Consider the following 19,818-nt stretch of genomic DNA (forward strand, 5'->3'; position numbering starts at 1 on the left):
CACATTTCTCTGGATGAGAAATGGAGAAACATGTTTTTTAGGCAGGAAGCAATTTTAGGCAGAAAGCAATCAGTTTTAATAGCCCCCACCCTCCTCAATAGCCCACAGCAGATGTCAGCACTTAAGAGTTAAAGAGATAGCTAGGTCTATTCATAAGCAAATGCCCTCACCCAAGATCCAACAAAGATAGGATTAGCCCTCTACCCATCTAGCAACAGAACTCACCACATGGCACCTGGGGAGATTACATCAACCAGAAAGGCTCAACCAAGCCTGGGATTCAAAAGACAATCTACAAAGTTACCCCTGCATGGCCACATGGGAGTCTGATAACCAATCAGAATACAAGCTCAAATTCAAAGGGTATAAATCTCACTCTCTCACCCATGTGCTTTTTTGCCCAGGACCTCAAAACTATGTGGTTCTGTCCACCATTAAATCATGTTTTCAAGCAGTCTCCATGTTTCTAGTATATATCTCCCCACTTGGAACAACCCAGATGGAAATTTCTTCCAACCACACAGTGAGCCAACTGTCCAACTGTGTCAGGAATGTTTGGGAAAAACTATGAAAACATGACCTATATACTTTTTTTTTTAAAGTGGTTTTGCCCACCCAGTTATTTAGGCCAAAGGATTTCTTAAGGAATTAAGACAGATTCTGCTGAAATAAATTCCATCTTATGCTAATAGTCTTCAAGAAATGTCAAAGATGAACAGCATTTTTGGAGATTTTAAAAAAACTTTCTCATGTGTTTTGTACTGGAGTTTGCATGACTTCAACTTACAAAGAAAGGGTTTAAGTAAACTTTTGAGGTTTAAAAAGCATTCCAGAATTTGAAACATTGTCCTTTTCACAATGAATTATCGTTTCATTGTGCAAACTGATGGCTTGGACTTTGCACTGAATGCTGTTCTCCCTACTATTTTTGCCTTGCACTTTTAATTTCAGCTGCATTTTCCTGCTGAATGAAAGTGTTTTTAATAAAATGTTTTGAATAAGGTAGCATTGCCCATGCAGATTGCTTTCCAATTCTGCAATTATTTTTGGAAAGTTCAGTACTCCCCATTCAATTCCAGACTGATTATAAGAACACAGAACAGCATTTTTCATGGATTTATTAAATAGAATAAAAGCAGCTCTGGTAATTAATAATGTGTGTGCATGAGTACTCATGGATGCACTTAGTTTACAAAAGCTTCTCCAGTCTATACTTTGCTATCTTTCTTGCTATTTTTCTCACTAAGTTTTTCACCTTAGGAAACATTTTTGAAATCATGGAACTGTATGACAATTTTTTATAACAAATTACTAACTTAGATAGCCTCTTTGTTTATTTTGGGAAGATTGTGTTGATCAGCTATGTATACCTTTCATAAATTGGACTGAGAAATGTATTAAAGACACAATTGTGTTGAAGCTCTGAATCAATAAACCTATGCAATTCTTGTACTGCTATCATATTGTTTTCTGTAATGGCTGCATTCACTGGGGATAACTTCCCGAGAAGCAGGAAATAAATTCTGTACACTTTCCTGCTTACAACATACCCAGTTGTCAATTTTTTTGTAATCTAAGTTCCCCCTTTACTGTTTCAGTACATACTGTTAATAAACTCAGTGAGAATCTAGCCATTCCTATGACTTCTTGAGACCTACTGTATTTTGCCACTCCTGTTTTTCCAGGAACGAATGGCAGACTAGAGTAACCAAATGAGTACAAAAAAAGTACACTGTCACTTGGTTATGACAGTGAGGGTCAAGTTGCAAAACAAGCATTAGAAAAAAAAGTGAATAGGTTGAGAGGAAGGGAAGACTGAAAATGTCCTGATTGGATGGAGTTGACGAGATCCTCAAAAAGAAAGATGTGAGAAGTTTATAGAACATAAGGTAATGTTCAAAGCAATATATGGTAATAGAAAAAACAAGACTGTTTTCCCAAGGTAAAAGGCGATGGAGAGAGAGAGTGATTAGTGTCAGTATGAACAAGATTTCACCATTTTGCATATTTCATAGGAATGTTGTTGCCATTTATTTTCCCCCTTGTGTACTATAGTTGACTATCATGGATGACAAAATGAATAAGATCTCCAATAGAATATCAGTAATGGAAGAAGGTGGTCTAGCTAATAGACTAACAATAATACAAAGAAACAAAAGAGAATAATTTGAAGAGATATATCTATAAGACAAAACCTGCTAAAAATCTAGAATCTCTTAAAATCCAGAATAAATCCACAAATGTTATCATTAACTTCATGTTGCTGTCACATGACATCCCAATGTTTTTCCCCTTCACAGAGCTGGGGTGGGCATGGCCTGCATGTGATGCATCCGGCCCACAGGGCCACCAGTTTGACACCCCTGACTTAATAGAATAACATAACAGCGTTGGAAGACTTAGTGTCAGCGTCTCACCACTGGCATAGAGAGGAGAGAGATAAGCCCTTAACTTTTGCCTGCTAAATTCCTTTGAAGCCCGGTCGTCGTGGAAATGAGGAGGGGGGAGACATTCCTGTGAAATGACGAGACAAGAAGTCAGTGGAGTGACTTGGAAGATAGCCAATGAGAAGCAGATAATTGGGGATCGGAAAGGGAGGGATTGGGGGGCAAAAGGTCAGTCTTATCCGCATCAAGTCATGATCCGGTTGCTGTGCTCAATTAAAGAGAAGATTTCCTTAAAGATTGGCAGTTTGGAAATTCATTTATTATGAGATAGCATCAAAGTCTGACACTTAGAAGTCTTCGAGTTCAACCCCCTGCTTGGGCATGAAATCCTACACCATTTCAGACAAATGATTGTCCAATTTCTTCTTAAAAATCTCCAATATTGCAGCACCCACAACTTCTGGAAGCAAGTTGCTACACTAATTAATTGTTCTAACTGTTAGGAAATTTCTCCTTTATTCTAGGTTGGTTCTCTCCTTGATTAACTTTCCATCCATTGCTTCTTGTTCCGCCTTCAGGTGCTTTAGAGAATAGGTTGACCCCCTCTTATTGTAGAAGTCTCTTAAATATTGGAAAACTGCTATCTTGTCATCTCCAGTCCCTCTTTTCATTAAACTAGACATACTCAACTCCTGCAACCATTCTTTATATGTTTTAGCCTTCAGTCCTCTAATCATCTTTGTTGCTCTTCTCTGCACTCTTTCTAGAATCTCAACATATTTTTTATATCATGGCAACCAAAACTGGATGCAATTTACCATCAAATGCCTTTTAGTCTAAGTACAATTATATTAAAACGGATTTAATTACTTATACAAATATGATTTATCCAGATTCAAAAAACAGATTCAAAGTACAACAGGAATTGCACAATGAAGGAGGTAATTCACCATGATTAATGTATTTACAAATAACTAGGAAAAAAAAAGATTTCAAAAAGTGAAGGAAAAAGAATGACATAATTTGAAATATTTTTACAGCCTCCTGAAAGGGCTGTAGTTTGCCCCCAATTTTTCATGGGATTTTACTAGTACATGCCTTGATTTCATAATAATGCTTTTCTTCTGTAAGCCTTTTTATTCTTGAACAAAGTCAAGAATGGCAGAATTCAGTGAAAGCATTCTCTGAGGTTAAATGGAAATTCTCACAAATGTTGCATAAGATTCCTAGCTAGGCATCCTGGAATTTGGAGATACCACAACTCTAATATTCTCAAGAATTCAAGAATTCTCAAGAAAATTCTCAACCTGAGAACATATAAAACATGCTATTCTGAAATGTATATTACAGTATAGTTATTTTATTGTTGAGAAACTCATATGGGTATTTTCTGTTGACAAATTTCAAAATACAGCATGGAAAAATGCAGATTGCCTAATTTATGTTTGTATAAACAGCTAACTAGAAGGCCATCACTAAAAGGCATTAAAGGGCACCCAAATGATTCTAGGAAAACAAATACATTCTAACCATTTGTGTGTAACCTTGATATCCTGTCCACCCACCCCACCTAGAAATACTGAGCCCATCAGCATCTTCATGAATTTTTTTAACTTTCAGGCAGTTAGATCTACTATTTTATCTTTGCTCCGTCTTCTTGGAAACCAGTATTGTATAGCATTAGCACTTAGACTTATATATATCATAGTGTTTTATAGCTCTCTCTAAGTGGTTTACATAGTCAGCATATTGCCCTCAAAATCTGGGTCCTCATTTTACTGACCTAGGAACGACGGAAGGCGGAGTCAACCTTGAGCCTGGTGGAATTCGATCTGCCAAGGTGCTGGCAGCTGGTGATCAGCAGAAGTAGCCTGCATTACTGCACTCTAACCACTGCGCCTCCACGGCTCATTGTATAGGTATACATGTTTTCCACAATATCCAGACAAGAGGCAAAAAAGGACACAGATGTGTACAAATGTTGCTTGCCCAATTGTTTTCTATAAGGGACAGAATGCTGTTGCAAAAATGTAATTATCAAGAACCAACACCATGTTGCTTGCATTATAGTACACTAGACTGAATCAAAGAAATGTGCTGGCAAAGATCCAAAGATGAGAAAAGCCAAAAAACACATACTTATTAAATATACTGTAATTGAACATATTGTGAGGATGTTTATATAAACTGTATGTCTTTTGTTTATACACTTCAAAGGTCACAAAGAAGCAAATCACATTGCACCTTAGCATGTTATGCAAACAAATAGATTTATACATCACAGGTGTTATGCAAATGGTTCCTAACCAAAGTGTCCTATTCAATATATAATGCCCAGCTTCAGTGTAGGAAAAACCCCTAAATGAATAGAACAGAATAGAATTCTTTTATTGGCCAAGTGTGATTGGACACACAAGGAATTTGTTTTGATGCATATGCTCTCAGTGTTCATAAAAGACAAGATACGTTAACCAAGAATCATAAGGTACAACACTTAATGATACTCATAGGTTACAAATAAGCAATCAGAAAACAATATCAATCGTAAGGATCCAAGCAACAAAGTTACAGTCATACAGTCATAAGTGGAAGGAGATGGGTGGTGGGAACGATGAGAAGATTAATAGTAGTGCAGACTTAGTAAATAGTTTGACAGTGTTGAGGGAATTATTTGTTTTATATTAATAATAATAATAAATTAATAATTAAATTAATAAGTACTGTAATATAATACATTATCCATTTGTGATCACATGGACAAAAGTCACATGATGGTGACTGGTTGGACCTCTTCATACAGCACATAATTATTATATTTGTTAAATTTACTTGCTGTCTATCTCCCATGGGGCTACAATTCAGCTAACTCAAATAAATGACGGCCACTAACTTGGATGGTGTTACTTTGTAAAGGATAGTTCAAACAAATAATAATTTTGAGGCATCTAGGGGCAATATTCCTTCAAATACCAATTATAGGAGGAAATTATGTTTGTACCTCCCGCTGGGACATTGCAGGGGCATCTGACCCGCCGCCCTAAGAAACAAAATACCAGTCTACTAAAATGGGGCTAGCAATAATCAAGCACTACTCCTAATTTTAAAGTATGTTCAATCTGCACTATTCTTTTAATTATTCAACAGAAGTGAGATTCGCCTTCTGGAGCAATGTCTTCCCCACAGAGCTGAATCTCTCTTTAAGCCTGCGGCTCGCTCCTTCATGCATCTTTTGTGCAAACCAGCATCTGCATTTCTGCCTTGGATGAGGAGAGCACATCTCTCTCCTTCTGTCCTGACCGCTTTTTACAGAGGCACGATTGAGAGTGTTTTAACAAACCGCATCACTGTTTGTTTTGGTGGCAGCAGTGCCTCAGATAGAAAGTCCATACAGAGAGTGATAAGGACAGCTGAGATTATAGGAAGCTTGCTTCCCATTCAGGATATTGCTCAGGGGTGGGTTCTATTTACCTTTACTACCAGTTCACAATGGGGTTGGCCACGTGCGATCCCTTTGCTCGCGCACATGCCTTGCTTCTTGCGCATGCGCAGATCGCTTCTGATGATGTTAGGGTCAGTGGGTGGAGCCTCCCTCCGGTTTTACTACCAGTTCTACAGAACCGGTCCGAACCGGGGACAACCCACTGATACTGCTTATAACCCATAGGTGCTTAGATATCAAAGCATTGTTAGAAACCCCACATACCCACTTTATGGTTTGTTTCTATTGCTCCCCTCTGGGAGGAAGTTTCGAAGTATTTCTGGCAGGACTACTAGATTCTGTAACAGCTTTGTTCCCTATGCCGTCTGGTAAACTGGCAAGATTTGCTTTTCTTGCTATGTACATGTAATACATCCGAACTAGACCGTGCTTTTTCTGTGTGTCATATATGTGGGTATATGCACATTTGTCATGTTTATGCAGTGTATATTGGAAGAGTGACCCTTTGAGAGCTGTAGGCAACAAGAATTCATTTTAATATATACCGACTGGTGTACATTTAAAGCAACAATATAATTATTCTAAGTATGTTCTAAGTCTTCCTCGTTCCCCGTGTCAAGAGATGGCCGTCGCAGGCACCAACGAGCCCTTCCCAGCCGAGGCGATTTTTTTCCTTCTAATCTAAACCGCGCCAACCAAAGCCGCGCCCAGGCGAGGGAGCCCGAGGGCCCGTTCAAAGAAGCGCGAGGAGGCGCCCCTCCCCTGATTGCGCCACCTGCCTTCTCCTCCCTGCCCCACCCGCGCGCGCTTCCATCACCCTCGCGCCTCACCTCACATGACTACCAGCACGTGACAAGTTCCGGGTTTGTCAGGTGACCCGGCGCTGCGCGGACGGAGGGGAGGGCGAGAGCGAGTCACATGACTCCTCCGCCAGTGCGCTTTCTCGCTTTCTGCTCGCTCATGTTAGCCGAGTAACCTTCGCGGAGCTTTCCCTCGGCCTGCCATGGGACGCGCCGTCGCGTTCGCCGCAGCTTGCGGGGCTGCTGCCCTCCGGCTCCGCTGGCTGCCTGCCCTCTTCTTGCTTCTCCTCCCGGGCCAGAAGGGAGACCTCTCCACTACCATAGCGGCCCAGGACGCCTTCAGTTACCAGGCTCTATGCAAGTAAGCGCCCAGCCCTCCGGGAACTCTGCTCTTTGCTTGGGACAGCTGCAGCTCCGCGGGAGCATTGTGGGAAGGGATGGTTTGCGAAGGAAATTGTCCCGGGTTGTGACCGTCGTTTTCTCTAGTCGTTTTCTCTTTGGCAGGCAGTGTGGACATGTTGAAACCTTAAATGCGCATTTGCATGACTTCCTTAAGAGTGCTTTCGCATTTAGATTTCCAAATTGCCTTTTTACGCTTCCTCTGATTTACCCCATGATTAAATTAAGAGGAACTGCGATTGAAAAAGCGACCTTTTACAGTAACCGAACAAAGTTGGCGTTTCAGATAACCAGCATCACCCCCTTGTTCAACAACTTGGTTTCCCCGAAAAGCTTGCTGCATGTCATTCGCTATAGTATAATACTATTTTGGAGGCAGTGATTGTAATGACTTTCACTGAGGTGTAACAGCTGCTGTCATTTCTTTAAATGGTGCCCTCTCCTAAATTTAACCCGCACAAAATTCCTAAGCTTAATACATGTTTGTGTAGTATTTTTCTTATTAAACGCTATTGCGGAGTGCTATTAATTTCTTTGTTCAGGTTTCCTCTAAGCATACTGACAAACAGTACCTAAATGCTTTGTGGTTTAGAGATCAGGGTTGTTCAAAACAGTCTTTAAATATAGGGGCTGTTGTGAACCTAAACAGCAAGAAAAACCTGTTTCTTTCCCAAGTTAGGCAAAAGAAAAGAGATTGGGGTGAAAGAAAGTACCTTTCACATAAGAGAATGAACTGGCTCTAAAAACTCTGCTGGGATTTCTTGGGTTGCTGATGAATGGCCTCTAGTTCAGTGTGTTTGGCTGAGTTTATGCAATATGTTCAGTTATAGTTAGTTTAGCCAATGTAATACCTGGGTCAGCTGGGTTTTTACAACATGCTAAATAAACCATGTGATAACCATAAGAAACACATAATTCAGCATGTTATGTGAACCAGGTGTATGTAAATAGGGGACCATTATCTGTTATATTAAGGTGAAAGGTTAGCTGAAGCTGCTTCATACTACAGTACAATATAGCTTAAATAGTCCATTAAAACGAGCAACAGAGTGATAGACAGGAAATTTTCTCAACTTTTCCTGATGATGGTAAGAATGTATTACATGCACTCTCCTACTGAGCCACAATCTTTTTCTGGAAGGCATAATCCCAGACTCTGGTTAGTTTAGAATATAGCTACTTTTACAGCCCTCTCTAAGCGGTTTACAGAGTCAGCATATTGCCCCCAACAATCTGGGTCCTCAGATTAATATGAAATCTCTGCTTCCTCAGTAGTATAGTCTAAGGCAGTACCAAAGAAATTATACCCACTGTGTAGAAGAGCACTGGAAATGTATGTTGTGCTTGCTTTATTTCATACATAAGCAAGTGTAAATGAAGCACTTATGGTAATGTATAATTGTTAAAAACATATAAAGACTGCACCACTAGTAAATGCAACCTGGACTTTTGGTTTTCTTCATTTTCACTTTCTCTGAATGCAACATTTAATTGTGAATTCTTTCTCCCTTCAGAGCAATATCTAAGGTACCAACAGCAGCAGACAAATGTTTTTTTCATAAGTGATATAGAACTTTGTATGATTCCTTTCATAACTAAAATGAAATATATATTTAAATTTTTGACAAAAATATTTGGGTCTCCTTTATAACAAGTTCATGTAAGCCACTTGGAATCTCCAAATGATACTTTGGAGAACATAACTATTGTCTTTCCAGTGAAGGTATTTCAACTAATCTATTATGAGCATTAGAAACTAATTAGCTCATTGTTTTATTTATTTTATCTCTTTCAATTGGTTCTGAATAGCATATAATCTAAGAATTAAAAACAGCAAAAATCCAAGCCAATTCTCTTTAATCATAGTCTGTCTACAATTATATTTTTTTTCATTAAAGGTTACATTAATCTAATGCAAATTAAGCTCATGCAAAATGATACCCTTTTAGCTGTGTATTATTTTGTCATGATTCAGAAGTCTGTGTCTTAGTTGGGAGAAAAGCTTATTTTTGTTGGTTGGTCATTACTAGACATCAACAATGCTTATATTGCACAGAGCTATTGTCCAATGTCTTAATTTGTTCATAAAAATAGAAGCCAATTTTCTGACCTGCTCTTAATTTAGAATTTCCTGAAATTTTTTTCTCATTCCATCACTATTTGTAGCACAGTTATATTTATTATTTATTAATCAAATTAAGATCTGAGCGGTGTGGTAGCCTAGTGGGGAAGATGCTCACCTCCCATTCAGAGGGTTGAGAGTTCAACCCTAGGTAATAGCAGATGTTTCTCAGGATGCAAAGAGAAAATATCTGCGGCAAACTCCCTGTAGATGTCAGGAAGGGCATCTAGCCAGTGAACGCTCAGCTGCGTTCAGTTGCCCTGACTGCCCCGAACTAAGGAATTACAGCGTTTCAAAAAGAAAAATTAATGATCTACATACCATAGAATTTTGTGGGGTTTATATTCCAAATAAATTATATGTAATTTCTTTATAGAGATGGAAAGGGAAAACAAACATCTTCAAGTTGAGTTCAAGTCTTAGTGAAGTCTTCATGGAAGTATCCATTAATATTCTTAGCAGCACTACAGAGGTTTGCCTTCTTCTGGGATATTTTTCTAACTTCCCAGGCTAAAGTACTGGTATTACTTGGAGACTTGAACGTGATTAATTTTCAAGCACACAAAAGATGTTTCAGAAGTTGTAGCTGTTGGAGTGTATGTATGCATACGTATGTAGTATAATAATAATAATAATAATAATAATAATAATAATAATAATAATAATAATAATAATAATAATAATAATTTTATTTCTATACCGCCCTTCTCCCGAAGGACTCAGGGCGGTGTACAGCCTATTTAAAAACACAAGACAAACATCAATTTAAAATTTAAAATTATTAAATAAATTTGGCTCCATTTAAAACCCCAGAAATTTAAAATACCCCAATTTAAAATTATCATGTCGATAGCCCAGCCTGGCGGAACAACAGGGTCTTCAGTGCACAGCGAAATACCCGGAAGTCGGGGATCTTACGTATTTCCAGGGGCTTACGTATAGGAGAACTTGTTTCTTAAAGTATATAGAATTGCATTAAGAATGGAGAGAGTAAGAGCTCAATTAATCCTGCTTAGTATCATTCTGCTGTCAGTGGCTCTACTGGCGCAACGAGGCTCGTCACACTGGTGGAGCAGCTGGAGGGATAATGCAACGAGGCTTGTGCCAATGGAGTGACTCGCGGCAGAACATTGCGAGGCTCATCTCGCTGGTGCCGCCACTCATGCATGCGATGGCACAACACGCCACGCAGCATCCAGCTGCAAGTGGCTCCACCAGCACAACCAGCCTTGTGGCATTCTGACACAAGTGGCTCCACCAGCACAACGAACCTTCCAGCATTCTGATGCGAGCGGCTCCACTGTGCAACAAGCCTTGCAGCCTTGTGCCGCAAGCGGTTTCACCGGTGAGATGACGAGCCTCGTGGTGTGCCATGAACAGCTCCATTGGCACAACGAGCCTCTATTGATGCCTCAATAATAAATTGGCTGCTATTCAGCTCAGCTGCCTTGGAACACTAATAACTGAATAATTGCTTAGTTAATACATGTAATGATTTTTCAAGATGGTAATTATGACTTTAAAATTGTTAATTTTATGTTCTATATTTATATAACAATCTAGGGGGGCAATCAATCTTCCTGGTACTATTATCCTCCAAAATAGCAAAATGAATTTCTACAGCCTTCCATCATCAATCAATTGATTGGATTGGCCAAGAAATAAATATACCACTTTTAAAAAAATCAAGATTTCATCTGTTGAGTTCATTACAGTAATAATATAACTTGTTTGGGGTTGGTGAAAACATGCCATTGAAGCAAACCTCAGCTACTAGTTTCATGCAGTATGCTAAGTTTGATTCAGACCAACTACATAATGGCTTATATATGATATATGAATTTGGTCATTGTAGCATAATCATCAAGGTTCATTTGCCAAAGTGACTCTATGTTACTTTCACAAATCTATCTTTGTTCTGAGCTGGAAGGGAAGTTAAAAAATCTTTACAGTTTTGAGAACTTTTTAAAGTTTTTAGTACCTTGTAAACATTACATGGCAAACTCAAGGAAAGCCTTCTCCTGAGATTAGAACTACAGAGCAGATGGGGCTATGCATACCCTGAAAAGACATTTCAAGCTCAGGAGAGGAGTTACAGACAAGCAGTATGAGATCAGAGATTAAAACCTACCCTTGGAAGATACAAGAGTTTTCTTATTGTCACTTCTTCTCATCCAAAGATAGAATGAATTTATAGCAACCTGACAGTTTAACAAATATGTTTCGTATGTAACACAATGATCAAAACAGGTAATTGAATATTTTTGGTCCAATACAGTTAAATATGTTTAATTTAAAAATTTAATTTTTGTTAGAGTGCCATAGAAGCCCTGCAAATAAAAGAGTAAATAATAATACTTAATTACAGGTAGTCTTTGACTTACAATCAGTCGTTTAATTACCGTTTCACGTTACAACAGCTTGGAAAGGGAGACTTTATAGTCTGTAAAGCACTTTCAGTCATTGTAAAGCATCTTGCCACTCCTAACCCCTCCCCCAATCAGGTAATGGTGATGTGAGTACTTGGCAATCTGTTCATGCTTAACACCAGTTGCCAAGATCCTCACAATTATTTGATCACCATTTGCAAACTTCTCTAGGTGTTGGCAGCTTTCAATTTCCCATGCCAACCTCCCCATTGACTTTGTCAGGCTGCAGAAATAATGCATGGATTGCAAAGATTCAAGCTTCATTCCTCTAGCCCCAGTGCAGGAGTTCCCTTTCATACACAGAGGGGAGGTGAACTCCTTGTGTTGGGCTGGACAAACGAAACGATTCTGAAGATTGAAGCTCCATTCCTGCACCTTAGCGCACGTCTTCCCTTCTGCTCACAGAGTGTTGTGACTCCGACCCCCGAGCCTGTCTTATCGGAGGGAGAAGACTCTGAAAGTGAAGGAGAGGAGTTGGCAAGGCCTCCCTCTCCAGGACCCTCCTCTGGCAATGCCTCAGGTGTCTTCCGAAGGAGAAGAGATAGGCTAGGAGCCAGGCATTTCCGAGCAGCCGCAGTTAGACAGCAATGGAGATAAGTCTTGGCTGGATCCCTGACAGTGTCGGAAAGACAAGCGCACGCAGCAGAGAAGGAGGCATGCCAGAGATTAAGCTGAGTCACTGGACCACACCCCACAGGGGATAAAAGGGGGTGTGGTGGCCATTCACGCTTTGTGACGGACAAAACTGAAAGCTAGCAAGTCATTCTGCATTTCTGGAACTTTGTTATATGCTCTGCTTGGACTGATTTTTTGGACTGGACTTGACTATTCTTTGGCTTTTGTGGACTTTGATGTTTTCGGTCGGAGGAGATAAACCTCCCTTTGTAAGTAAAAAACTGTTGGCAAGCAGCCACTGGGTTGCTGCCAATTCTGTTATCAAAGGAAATTCTTGTCTGCTGGTTTATTTTAACTCTTGGTCGATTGCTGGTGTGCGTGTGTGAGACGGGGACAGAACACAGAGGATAGCTACCTGCCCTCTTTTGGTAGGCAGTTTTTTTTAAAAAAAAACATATTTTATTAATTTTTAAACAAAAAACAAAAACATAAATACAATTTTTTCTTTGTGCAGAACTGACCTTTTACACGACATGTCATTACTAAATTCTTGTACTCTATGCACTTTATTTCATCAAATTGTATTATATCTGAATCTATTTTATTTTTCTATTTTCAATCCATTTGTACCATTTCTCCCATGATACATAATACTCCAAGTCTGTCATTCCTTTCAATTCCAATGTTAGTTTGTCCATTTCAGTGCAATCAAAGATTTTTTTGATTATTAAGTCATCGGAGGGCATCCTTGCATTCTTCCAGCATTGCACAAAGGCCAATCTTGCTGCTGGGCAAGCAGTTCTTTTATGCCATCTACTTAAGGACCAAAAATGGAAGAGCTGAGATTGCAGTTGTTAAGCAAAGTGGTCGTGTAGGCATCCCATTTAACCACTGCTTCATTCAACAACCAAGATTCTAGTCTTAATCTTGATAATAAGTTGACTACCTGTAAAAAAAACCCATTTCTCTGACCAAGTCCTTAATTTTTATGGATAGGCTAATCTTGTCGTGCTATAAAAGTAGAACAATTGAGTTACAGAATAATCTCAGTGAGGACAGAAATACCATATTTTGTGATATTAAACAATTGTTTCTTTCTGCCTTTGTGTACTTTAAGACATCCTGGTTGACTGACAGTCACATGATTGGGAATAAAGCTCAGAAAAGCTTTATATACAGTATAGTACAGAGCAGTTAGCTCCAATGTTTGAATCACTTTTTGTCGTTGTGATTCATCTAGTTAGCTGTCTAGGCCTATAGCTGAATCATTTACAGCTATTATGGAAAGTTTGTGCCTAACCACATAACAGGTAAAACAATATTAGAGAAATATATTTTGAGAGGAATATAGGCATTTCAAAAAATATATGTGCAGTGAAAAAACATTCTTGAAAACACATGTTTAATTGTACAATTTAATTAGCATTTTAAAATAAAGGCATGTAAGTTTTGATTCTTAATGATTATAGCTAGGTTTGCTGACACTTTTCCCCCAGTTCACTACCATCTGATACTTCTATATATATTTAGAAGTCAGACATAATTGTAACTTAGGTTAGTAATAAAAGTTTTTAAAAATATAAGAATTGGTGAAAAGTCTATTCAAGTAATCATAGACAAATGTCTTTAAAATGAAACTTGTGTTTTATGATCTTTGCAATGCTTAATATCTATATCTATATCTATATCAATATATCTATATCTATCTATATCTATATCTATCTATCTATCTATCTATCTATCTATCTATCTATATGCTATATATTCAGATGGTGTGTTTTTTTCTCTAAAATGCTAAACTAGGGTGTTCAACTTTTAGGTTTGCAGGATCTATTTAGCTTTTTCATTAGAATTACTAATATTCACCAAGCATAAAATTCATGCTCTGAAAAGTAAAGCATTGAAGAAAAAGAGCAAATGACCAGCATTAAAATTAGTTTTCACTGATGCTTTCATGCAAATAATTTGCTTTTCCCTCCTTGAGTTTGCTAGCTGTTTCTATGAAGGTAATAAGGGGATAGCTCTTTTTTTGTCAAGCGCTTGGAACTTAAAAATCTGCGTTGATTAACTAGAAATTAGGTGAAGATTTAGATCTCCTTTCCTGATTCTACCCTTGCTGTAGATCAATGGTTCTCAACATGGGGCCCATACCCCACAGGGGAGCAATTTGATTTTTTAATGGGGGCAATTGGAACCTTGTTTAAACCAAGTTAGGCTTCCTCCTCTGAGTAGGAGTTTACTTTTTGAATAGTAAGAATAATATGTGGGGAGGGGAGACAAATATTTTTTGAGATGCTTAGGTGGGCCATGGCCAAAAAAAGGTAGGGAACCACAGCTATAGATGGAAAATGATGTGTTGCAATGGCATGGTTTGTACCCAGGGCTGAATCAAATGCAGTTTGTATGGCTTTCTTGCTATATGTGAGGTCAGTTACTCTAATTTTTAAACCATTATTAAACAATCATATTTAATGCATGATGTGAATTCAGCCAAATGAGATCACTTTGCTGTGTTCCTCAGCTTTAAATTCTAATTTTGTCTGATTTGTACTTCATAATTAAGATGCTTTTTTCAGTAATTAGGTATTGATTAGGTAACCCTAATCAATGAGAAGGGAAAATGAATTCTTACCTTTATTTTCATTGGCTCAAAACTTGAAATGTGTGTTTTTTAAAAAAATGATCACTTTTACCAAGTTGTATTTCCTTTATTAAGTCTTTAATTCTAGGAATGCCTTTGAAGGCATTCTCAGTTCTTTAAAATTGTTTATATTTTAAAACTTCGCAGAACTAAAAAGTTTTATTTACTATCTTGGCAATTTATACAGTTTAAGTATTTGTTATGCAGATTATCTAGTTCAAATGCTGTAACTTCTTCCAATCTTATCACTCACAGTTTGGAAGAATTAACTGTGATTCCTTAGTCACTAACTTTTAAAGATGCTGAAGATACTCCACTATTTATGCAAATTCAAGAATCTTAAATGTCTTCTGGTAAAACAATAAAAAATTGCTGTCAACTCTATGAAATTAATTTTGTATGACTATAACATCAAAATAAAATATTTTGCCTTGTATATATGACACCTCAGAATGTTTAAGCTTCAAGCTATCAAGTGGAATGGCTTTGGAGGAGTTAGCTTCATAACATAATTTTCCACACTCCTTTTTGTTTTTATCATTAGGATCATTATGAATAATAAAATTATATTATTTCATTAATACTTTTAAAATGTACAAGAACTTTATGTTAATTAAAACACGGAATTAACACATAAGCACGGTATTGACAATGAGCAAGTCAGTGTGGATGAAAAAATGGATGAATGAAGATATATTTGAGCACAGTAATTTGGGTTTAAACAGTTATTTGTGGAGTTTGTTAAAACATAGCAATAATACTTTCCGTCCTTTTTTTCCAGTTATACATGGGAAGCTGTTGATCCTGATAGAGTGCATTATAAAATAAATCCCTGTGGTGGTGCAGGAAATTGTACAGGATCCAGTGCCATTTGTGCCTATGACCTAAAACAACATTTCTCTTTCTCAGTAGGTAAGTCTAAAGGCTTTTTTGCTCCATGGATTAAAAATGTCAAATGCCATCTGTTCAGCTTCTGTTTATTTTATAAATATTAATGCTGAAGTCTTGTTTTAAATCAGTTTAAAATTAGAAGGTATCTATATAAATACCCTTCACATTTCCTTTTGGGTTAAGTGGTATGACATGAAATGCCCTAAAGTAGTAAGAAATAATGAACAAAGAAACGAAAGGCATGATACGATATGACCACAATTGGGATTGGAATTTTGGTTGTTGAGTGAAACGGTTGTTAAACAAGATGTCAATGTGACCACTTCATTCAACTACCATAATTCTGGCACTCCTATTTGCGGTTGTTAGGTTATATCCCATGTTGTTATGTAGACAGCAAAGCAGCCACCTGCCTTCTAGCAGGCTTTTTCTTTTTCTTTTTCTTTTTTTTTTGGAGAGTGAAAAGGCTGCCTGCTGGAGAATTTGAGTTCCTCGTAGAACTGAAACTTTCCAGGTTTACAGTTCTTTGAGAGTGAAAAGGCTGCATGCCAGAGGGTTTGAGCTCTGCATGGAGCTGAAATCCATCAGCAAGCTACTCTTCCAGCCAGCCTATAGAGATGAGTTGGAGTCCTTTTGGCAGGTGGCAACAACTTTCAAACTTCCTTCCCGTTACTCAAGACTTTTCACTTTACACTCAGCACTTGACTGATTCAAAACTTGTCGAATTTGGTTCACTTCATAAGCACACTTAATAATAAAGTAATTGCCTTGAAGTTTTTTCTTTGACTCTTGTTAACTTTTCCTTTGTACAGGGAAACAAGATGTTCTTATAATTGTTATACATTTTTTCTCTGTTATATTGTCATATGTGCAGCTTAAACATTTGTCAACATCCTCAAGGCATTTTATGACATTTTTTGCAACTATTTCTTCTTGGATTTATATTTGTTGAAAATGTAATATTTGGCATATTGCTAGTATTTCTAAAGTTTCTAAATGTTGCTGTTTCATCACAATTCATTTCATCATACTTATTTCAGTTAAGTTTCATTTTGCTAGAGACATCTTTACTCACTTTCAGAATAATATGTTAACTTCAGTCAAAATCATTTTGCATTCTATTTTTTTAATCTTTACAGTTCCTTGTTTCATTCAATTACTTTTTTTGCATCTATTTTTTCTATCTATATACATCCTTATTTTTTCAACAGTAATTTTCATTTTCACATTATTCCAGAGGCATCCTTTTCTATTCTACTCATTATTGTTCCATATTTCTGTAGCACTTGGTAATTTATTTTGTTCCAAGCACCTGCTATTTTCATTGTTTTATAACTTTTCATACATAGCTTGTATATTCCCTTTGTATAATCCTTTTACTTTCTCTCTAGTTGTTTCATTTCTCCCATATCCAATCTTGCCCAAGGTTGACTCTTGATATTGCCAAATAATGGCCTTTTTCACATTCAGAACTGTTCTAGTTTTTTTTAGCTTTTCTTAGTATTGTATGTCTCTAGATTTGTATTTATTCTTTGCCATGTGAACATATGTATAGACTTGTGTTTAAACCTTGTGTTTGAAACAAAACTTTTTCAATCCAAATACCTGTCACCATTTTTATTCACTGAGTCTCTTATCCATTCATTTTTTATGAACTATGAGTTCTCTTGTCTCTCATCCATTTATGTCACCTAATGGAATAATTTTTCCCCTGGAATTTAATATATTTAGAATTTGCATAATCTTTCCCAGAACTCATATTTGGTCCTTCCCTTTTCATTCCCCTGCAGATATTGATGCATTCAATTACTCTAATTCACAAAATCAAACCTTTTCATTCAAACCTATTACATCATTTCCCTTTCTCTTAGTTTATAGTCATACAATAATTTTACCTTTTATTTCATTTATGGATTCATGGTCTTTGCCACTGACTCCCCTTATATTTCAATTTTGTGTGTATTTGTGCCATGATTATCACCTTATGAGATCATAAATAATTGCTTTGTGCAGCCCATCATGACCTAGGTAAATTGAGATTTTCAAATAATACTTTTTAATAAGTTAAGGAAAGTATAACCTGTGTTGCTTACCTTAGTAGTACTTGTGCCATACACAGCATTCTCAATAATAAGCACACATCTGGTTTGAACCATACAACATAAGTAGAATCAAAACCTGATTTTTACCCTAAGCTCTTGTGCTTTGTTATGTGCAAGTTATGATTTATAGTTTAGAAATTACCTTGCAAGCTACCACCCTATGACTTTTACCCCATCAACTTAGAAGTATGTGGAGTGTACTGACAAATGATTAAAATGCAACCTGAGCTATCTTAGTAGGCTCTACTTCTCCATGATTCCAGGTATAGTCCACAAATATAGTCATGCCAAATGTATCTAGAGAGTTTCAGGTTAAGAAAAGCTGTAATAGATTTCAGAGGTCAATTTCTGTGTTTGCCAGGAAGAAACTATTTCTTTACAGTATATTTAATTGGACTCAAACAGGAGCAGGCAGGATATGTAAGTAGTCTATCCAAGGCTTTGTGTGATTCTGCTGTGGTCTTGAACACTTGTTCTGTTAGAGAATCTTATCTGAATTAGCAAGATTTTCTGCTAATATCTCAATCCCCATCATCTGGTTAACCCAAGGAGTAAGGGTTATTTTTTACTTATTGAGTAAGTTATTTCCCTTTCCTCCTCAGAATCAGCAGGAAAAAGTGATATAATATGACATAGATTTAAGCTTAACAATTTAATAAATCCTAATCGCCACCATAATCTCATTAAGTGGATTTCTGCCATCCATTCTTTAAAACGATTATGTTAGTGCTAAGTAAAGACATGATTTTTTGGGGGGTGGGGGGGTGCTCCTGAGTCAGTATTGATTCCTGGCAACTGCCTGGATTAATCTGTGTAGTTTCCTACACGTTTTTTTGGGGGGGGGTGAGGTAGAGTGGGGTGATTTGCCACTGGCTCCTTTTTAGCACTGAGAGAGAGTAACTGACCCAAGGCAGGAGTGTCGGACCTGGAAGCCATCTTTTACCTTTGAGCCTTCAGGCCTGCCACAATTTCTACACGGGGGAAAATGGGAGTGGGAATTGTATGGAGTAGGTGATATGTAGTAGTCTGAATAACGTTCTTTCCAGAAAGTCAAGGCCGCTTTGCCCTGCAGCTGCGAAGAAGTGATTGGGAGGCATCTTCAGATTTGGATGGTGCCTGATTAGATCGTGTGATGGACATGTGGGTGCTGGACAGGGACTTGAACTTTCTTTTGGATGGAGAAAACCTGGAAGTTCTCAGATTCGGGTTTTCCTAGATGTGCCAATATGACATCTCTAATAAATTGTAGCTTTGAGAAAATCCAAGCCTTGGAGTTTCTTTTCATTGGGGGTGTTACTTGGAACCCTGACAAGGAGTAGAATTCATAGTTTCCTGCTTTCTAGCCTGGTGCGTTAACAACTACAGCACATTGGACCACTAATTATGAATAAGAAAAAACTAAAAACCCTAGGTTTGTGGGAAAGAAAGCCAGCAGGACAAGAAGAAGGAATGTTCTATAATAAAATTGTGTATAAATACTTGAGATTGTGTATAAATACAATTGTGTATAAATACAAGAGACATAAACTCAAAATTCTTCTTTAATTCAGTCAAGTAAAAATACAACAGGTGACTGAATCCCATAGGTTTGTTGTTGGGTTTTTTTTTTATGAGCAGGATAATGTTCTGAAAAGAGCTTGAAATTTGAAGCTGGACCTCTATAGGAATGACTAGTACATTTTCTGACTTACATTACAGAGTATAATCTTAGTTCCTGCATGAAGATATTCCAGGATGAGCCTACTGAATGGAGAGGCTATCCCTAAAAACTAGTTCAACAATATATCAACTGAATTGAGCTTTTAAGAAGAAGCAGGGGTAGAGCTGTTCAGCTTGATACTTTTGGTCTGCATGAAATGCTACTCTACCTGTGATAGTCTGAACCTTTCCCTATATTGGTATTATGAAATAGTAGCATGTTAAGGTGTGCCAAACTAAAGACAGATCTGCCTTAGCTGCCCACAGGTTTCTATTCCTCATTACATAATTGCCA

The 19,818-nt window shown here is 37.5% G+C and overlaps 1 protein-coding gene across 1 annotated transcript in view; it reads left to right on the forward strand.

The window, feature by feature from the left end:
* Positions 1 to 6,549: 6,549 nt before the first annotated feature.
* The window catches only part of IGF2R (insulin like growth factor 2 receptor), an 84,615-nt gene continuing 71,346 nt past the window's right edge, over positions 6,550 to 19,818 (forward strand). The window contains exons 1-2 of the mRNA XM_034428528.3: positions 6,550 to 6,987; positions 15,614 to 15,744. Of these exons, the coding sequence (XP_034284419.2) occupies positions 6,830 to 6,987; positions 15,614 to 15,744 (289 nt within the window). The 5' untranslated portion in view covers positions 6,550 to 6,829. The remainder of the gene's footprint in view (positions 6,988 to 15,613; positions 15,745 to 19,818) is intronic.

Source organism: Pantherophis guttatus, chromosome 1 (genome assembly GCF_059756535.1).
Source record: "Pantherophis guttatus breed Tessera chromosome 1, ASM5975653v1, whole genome shotgun sequence".
NCBI lineage: Eukaryota > Metazoa > Chordata > Lepidosauria > Squamata > Colubridae > Pantherophis > Pantherophis guttatus.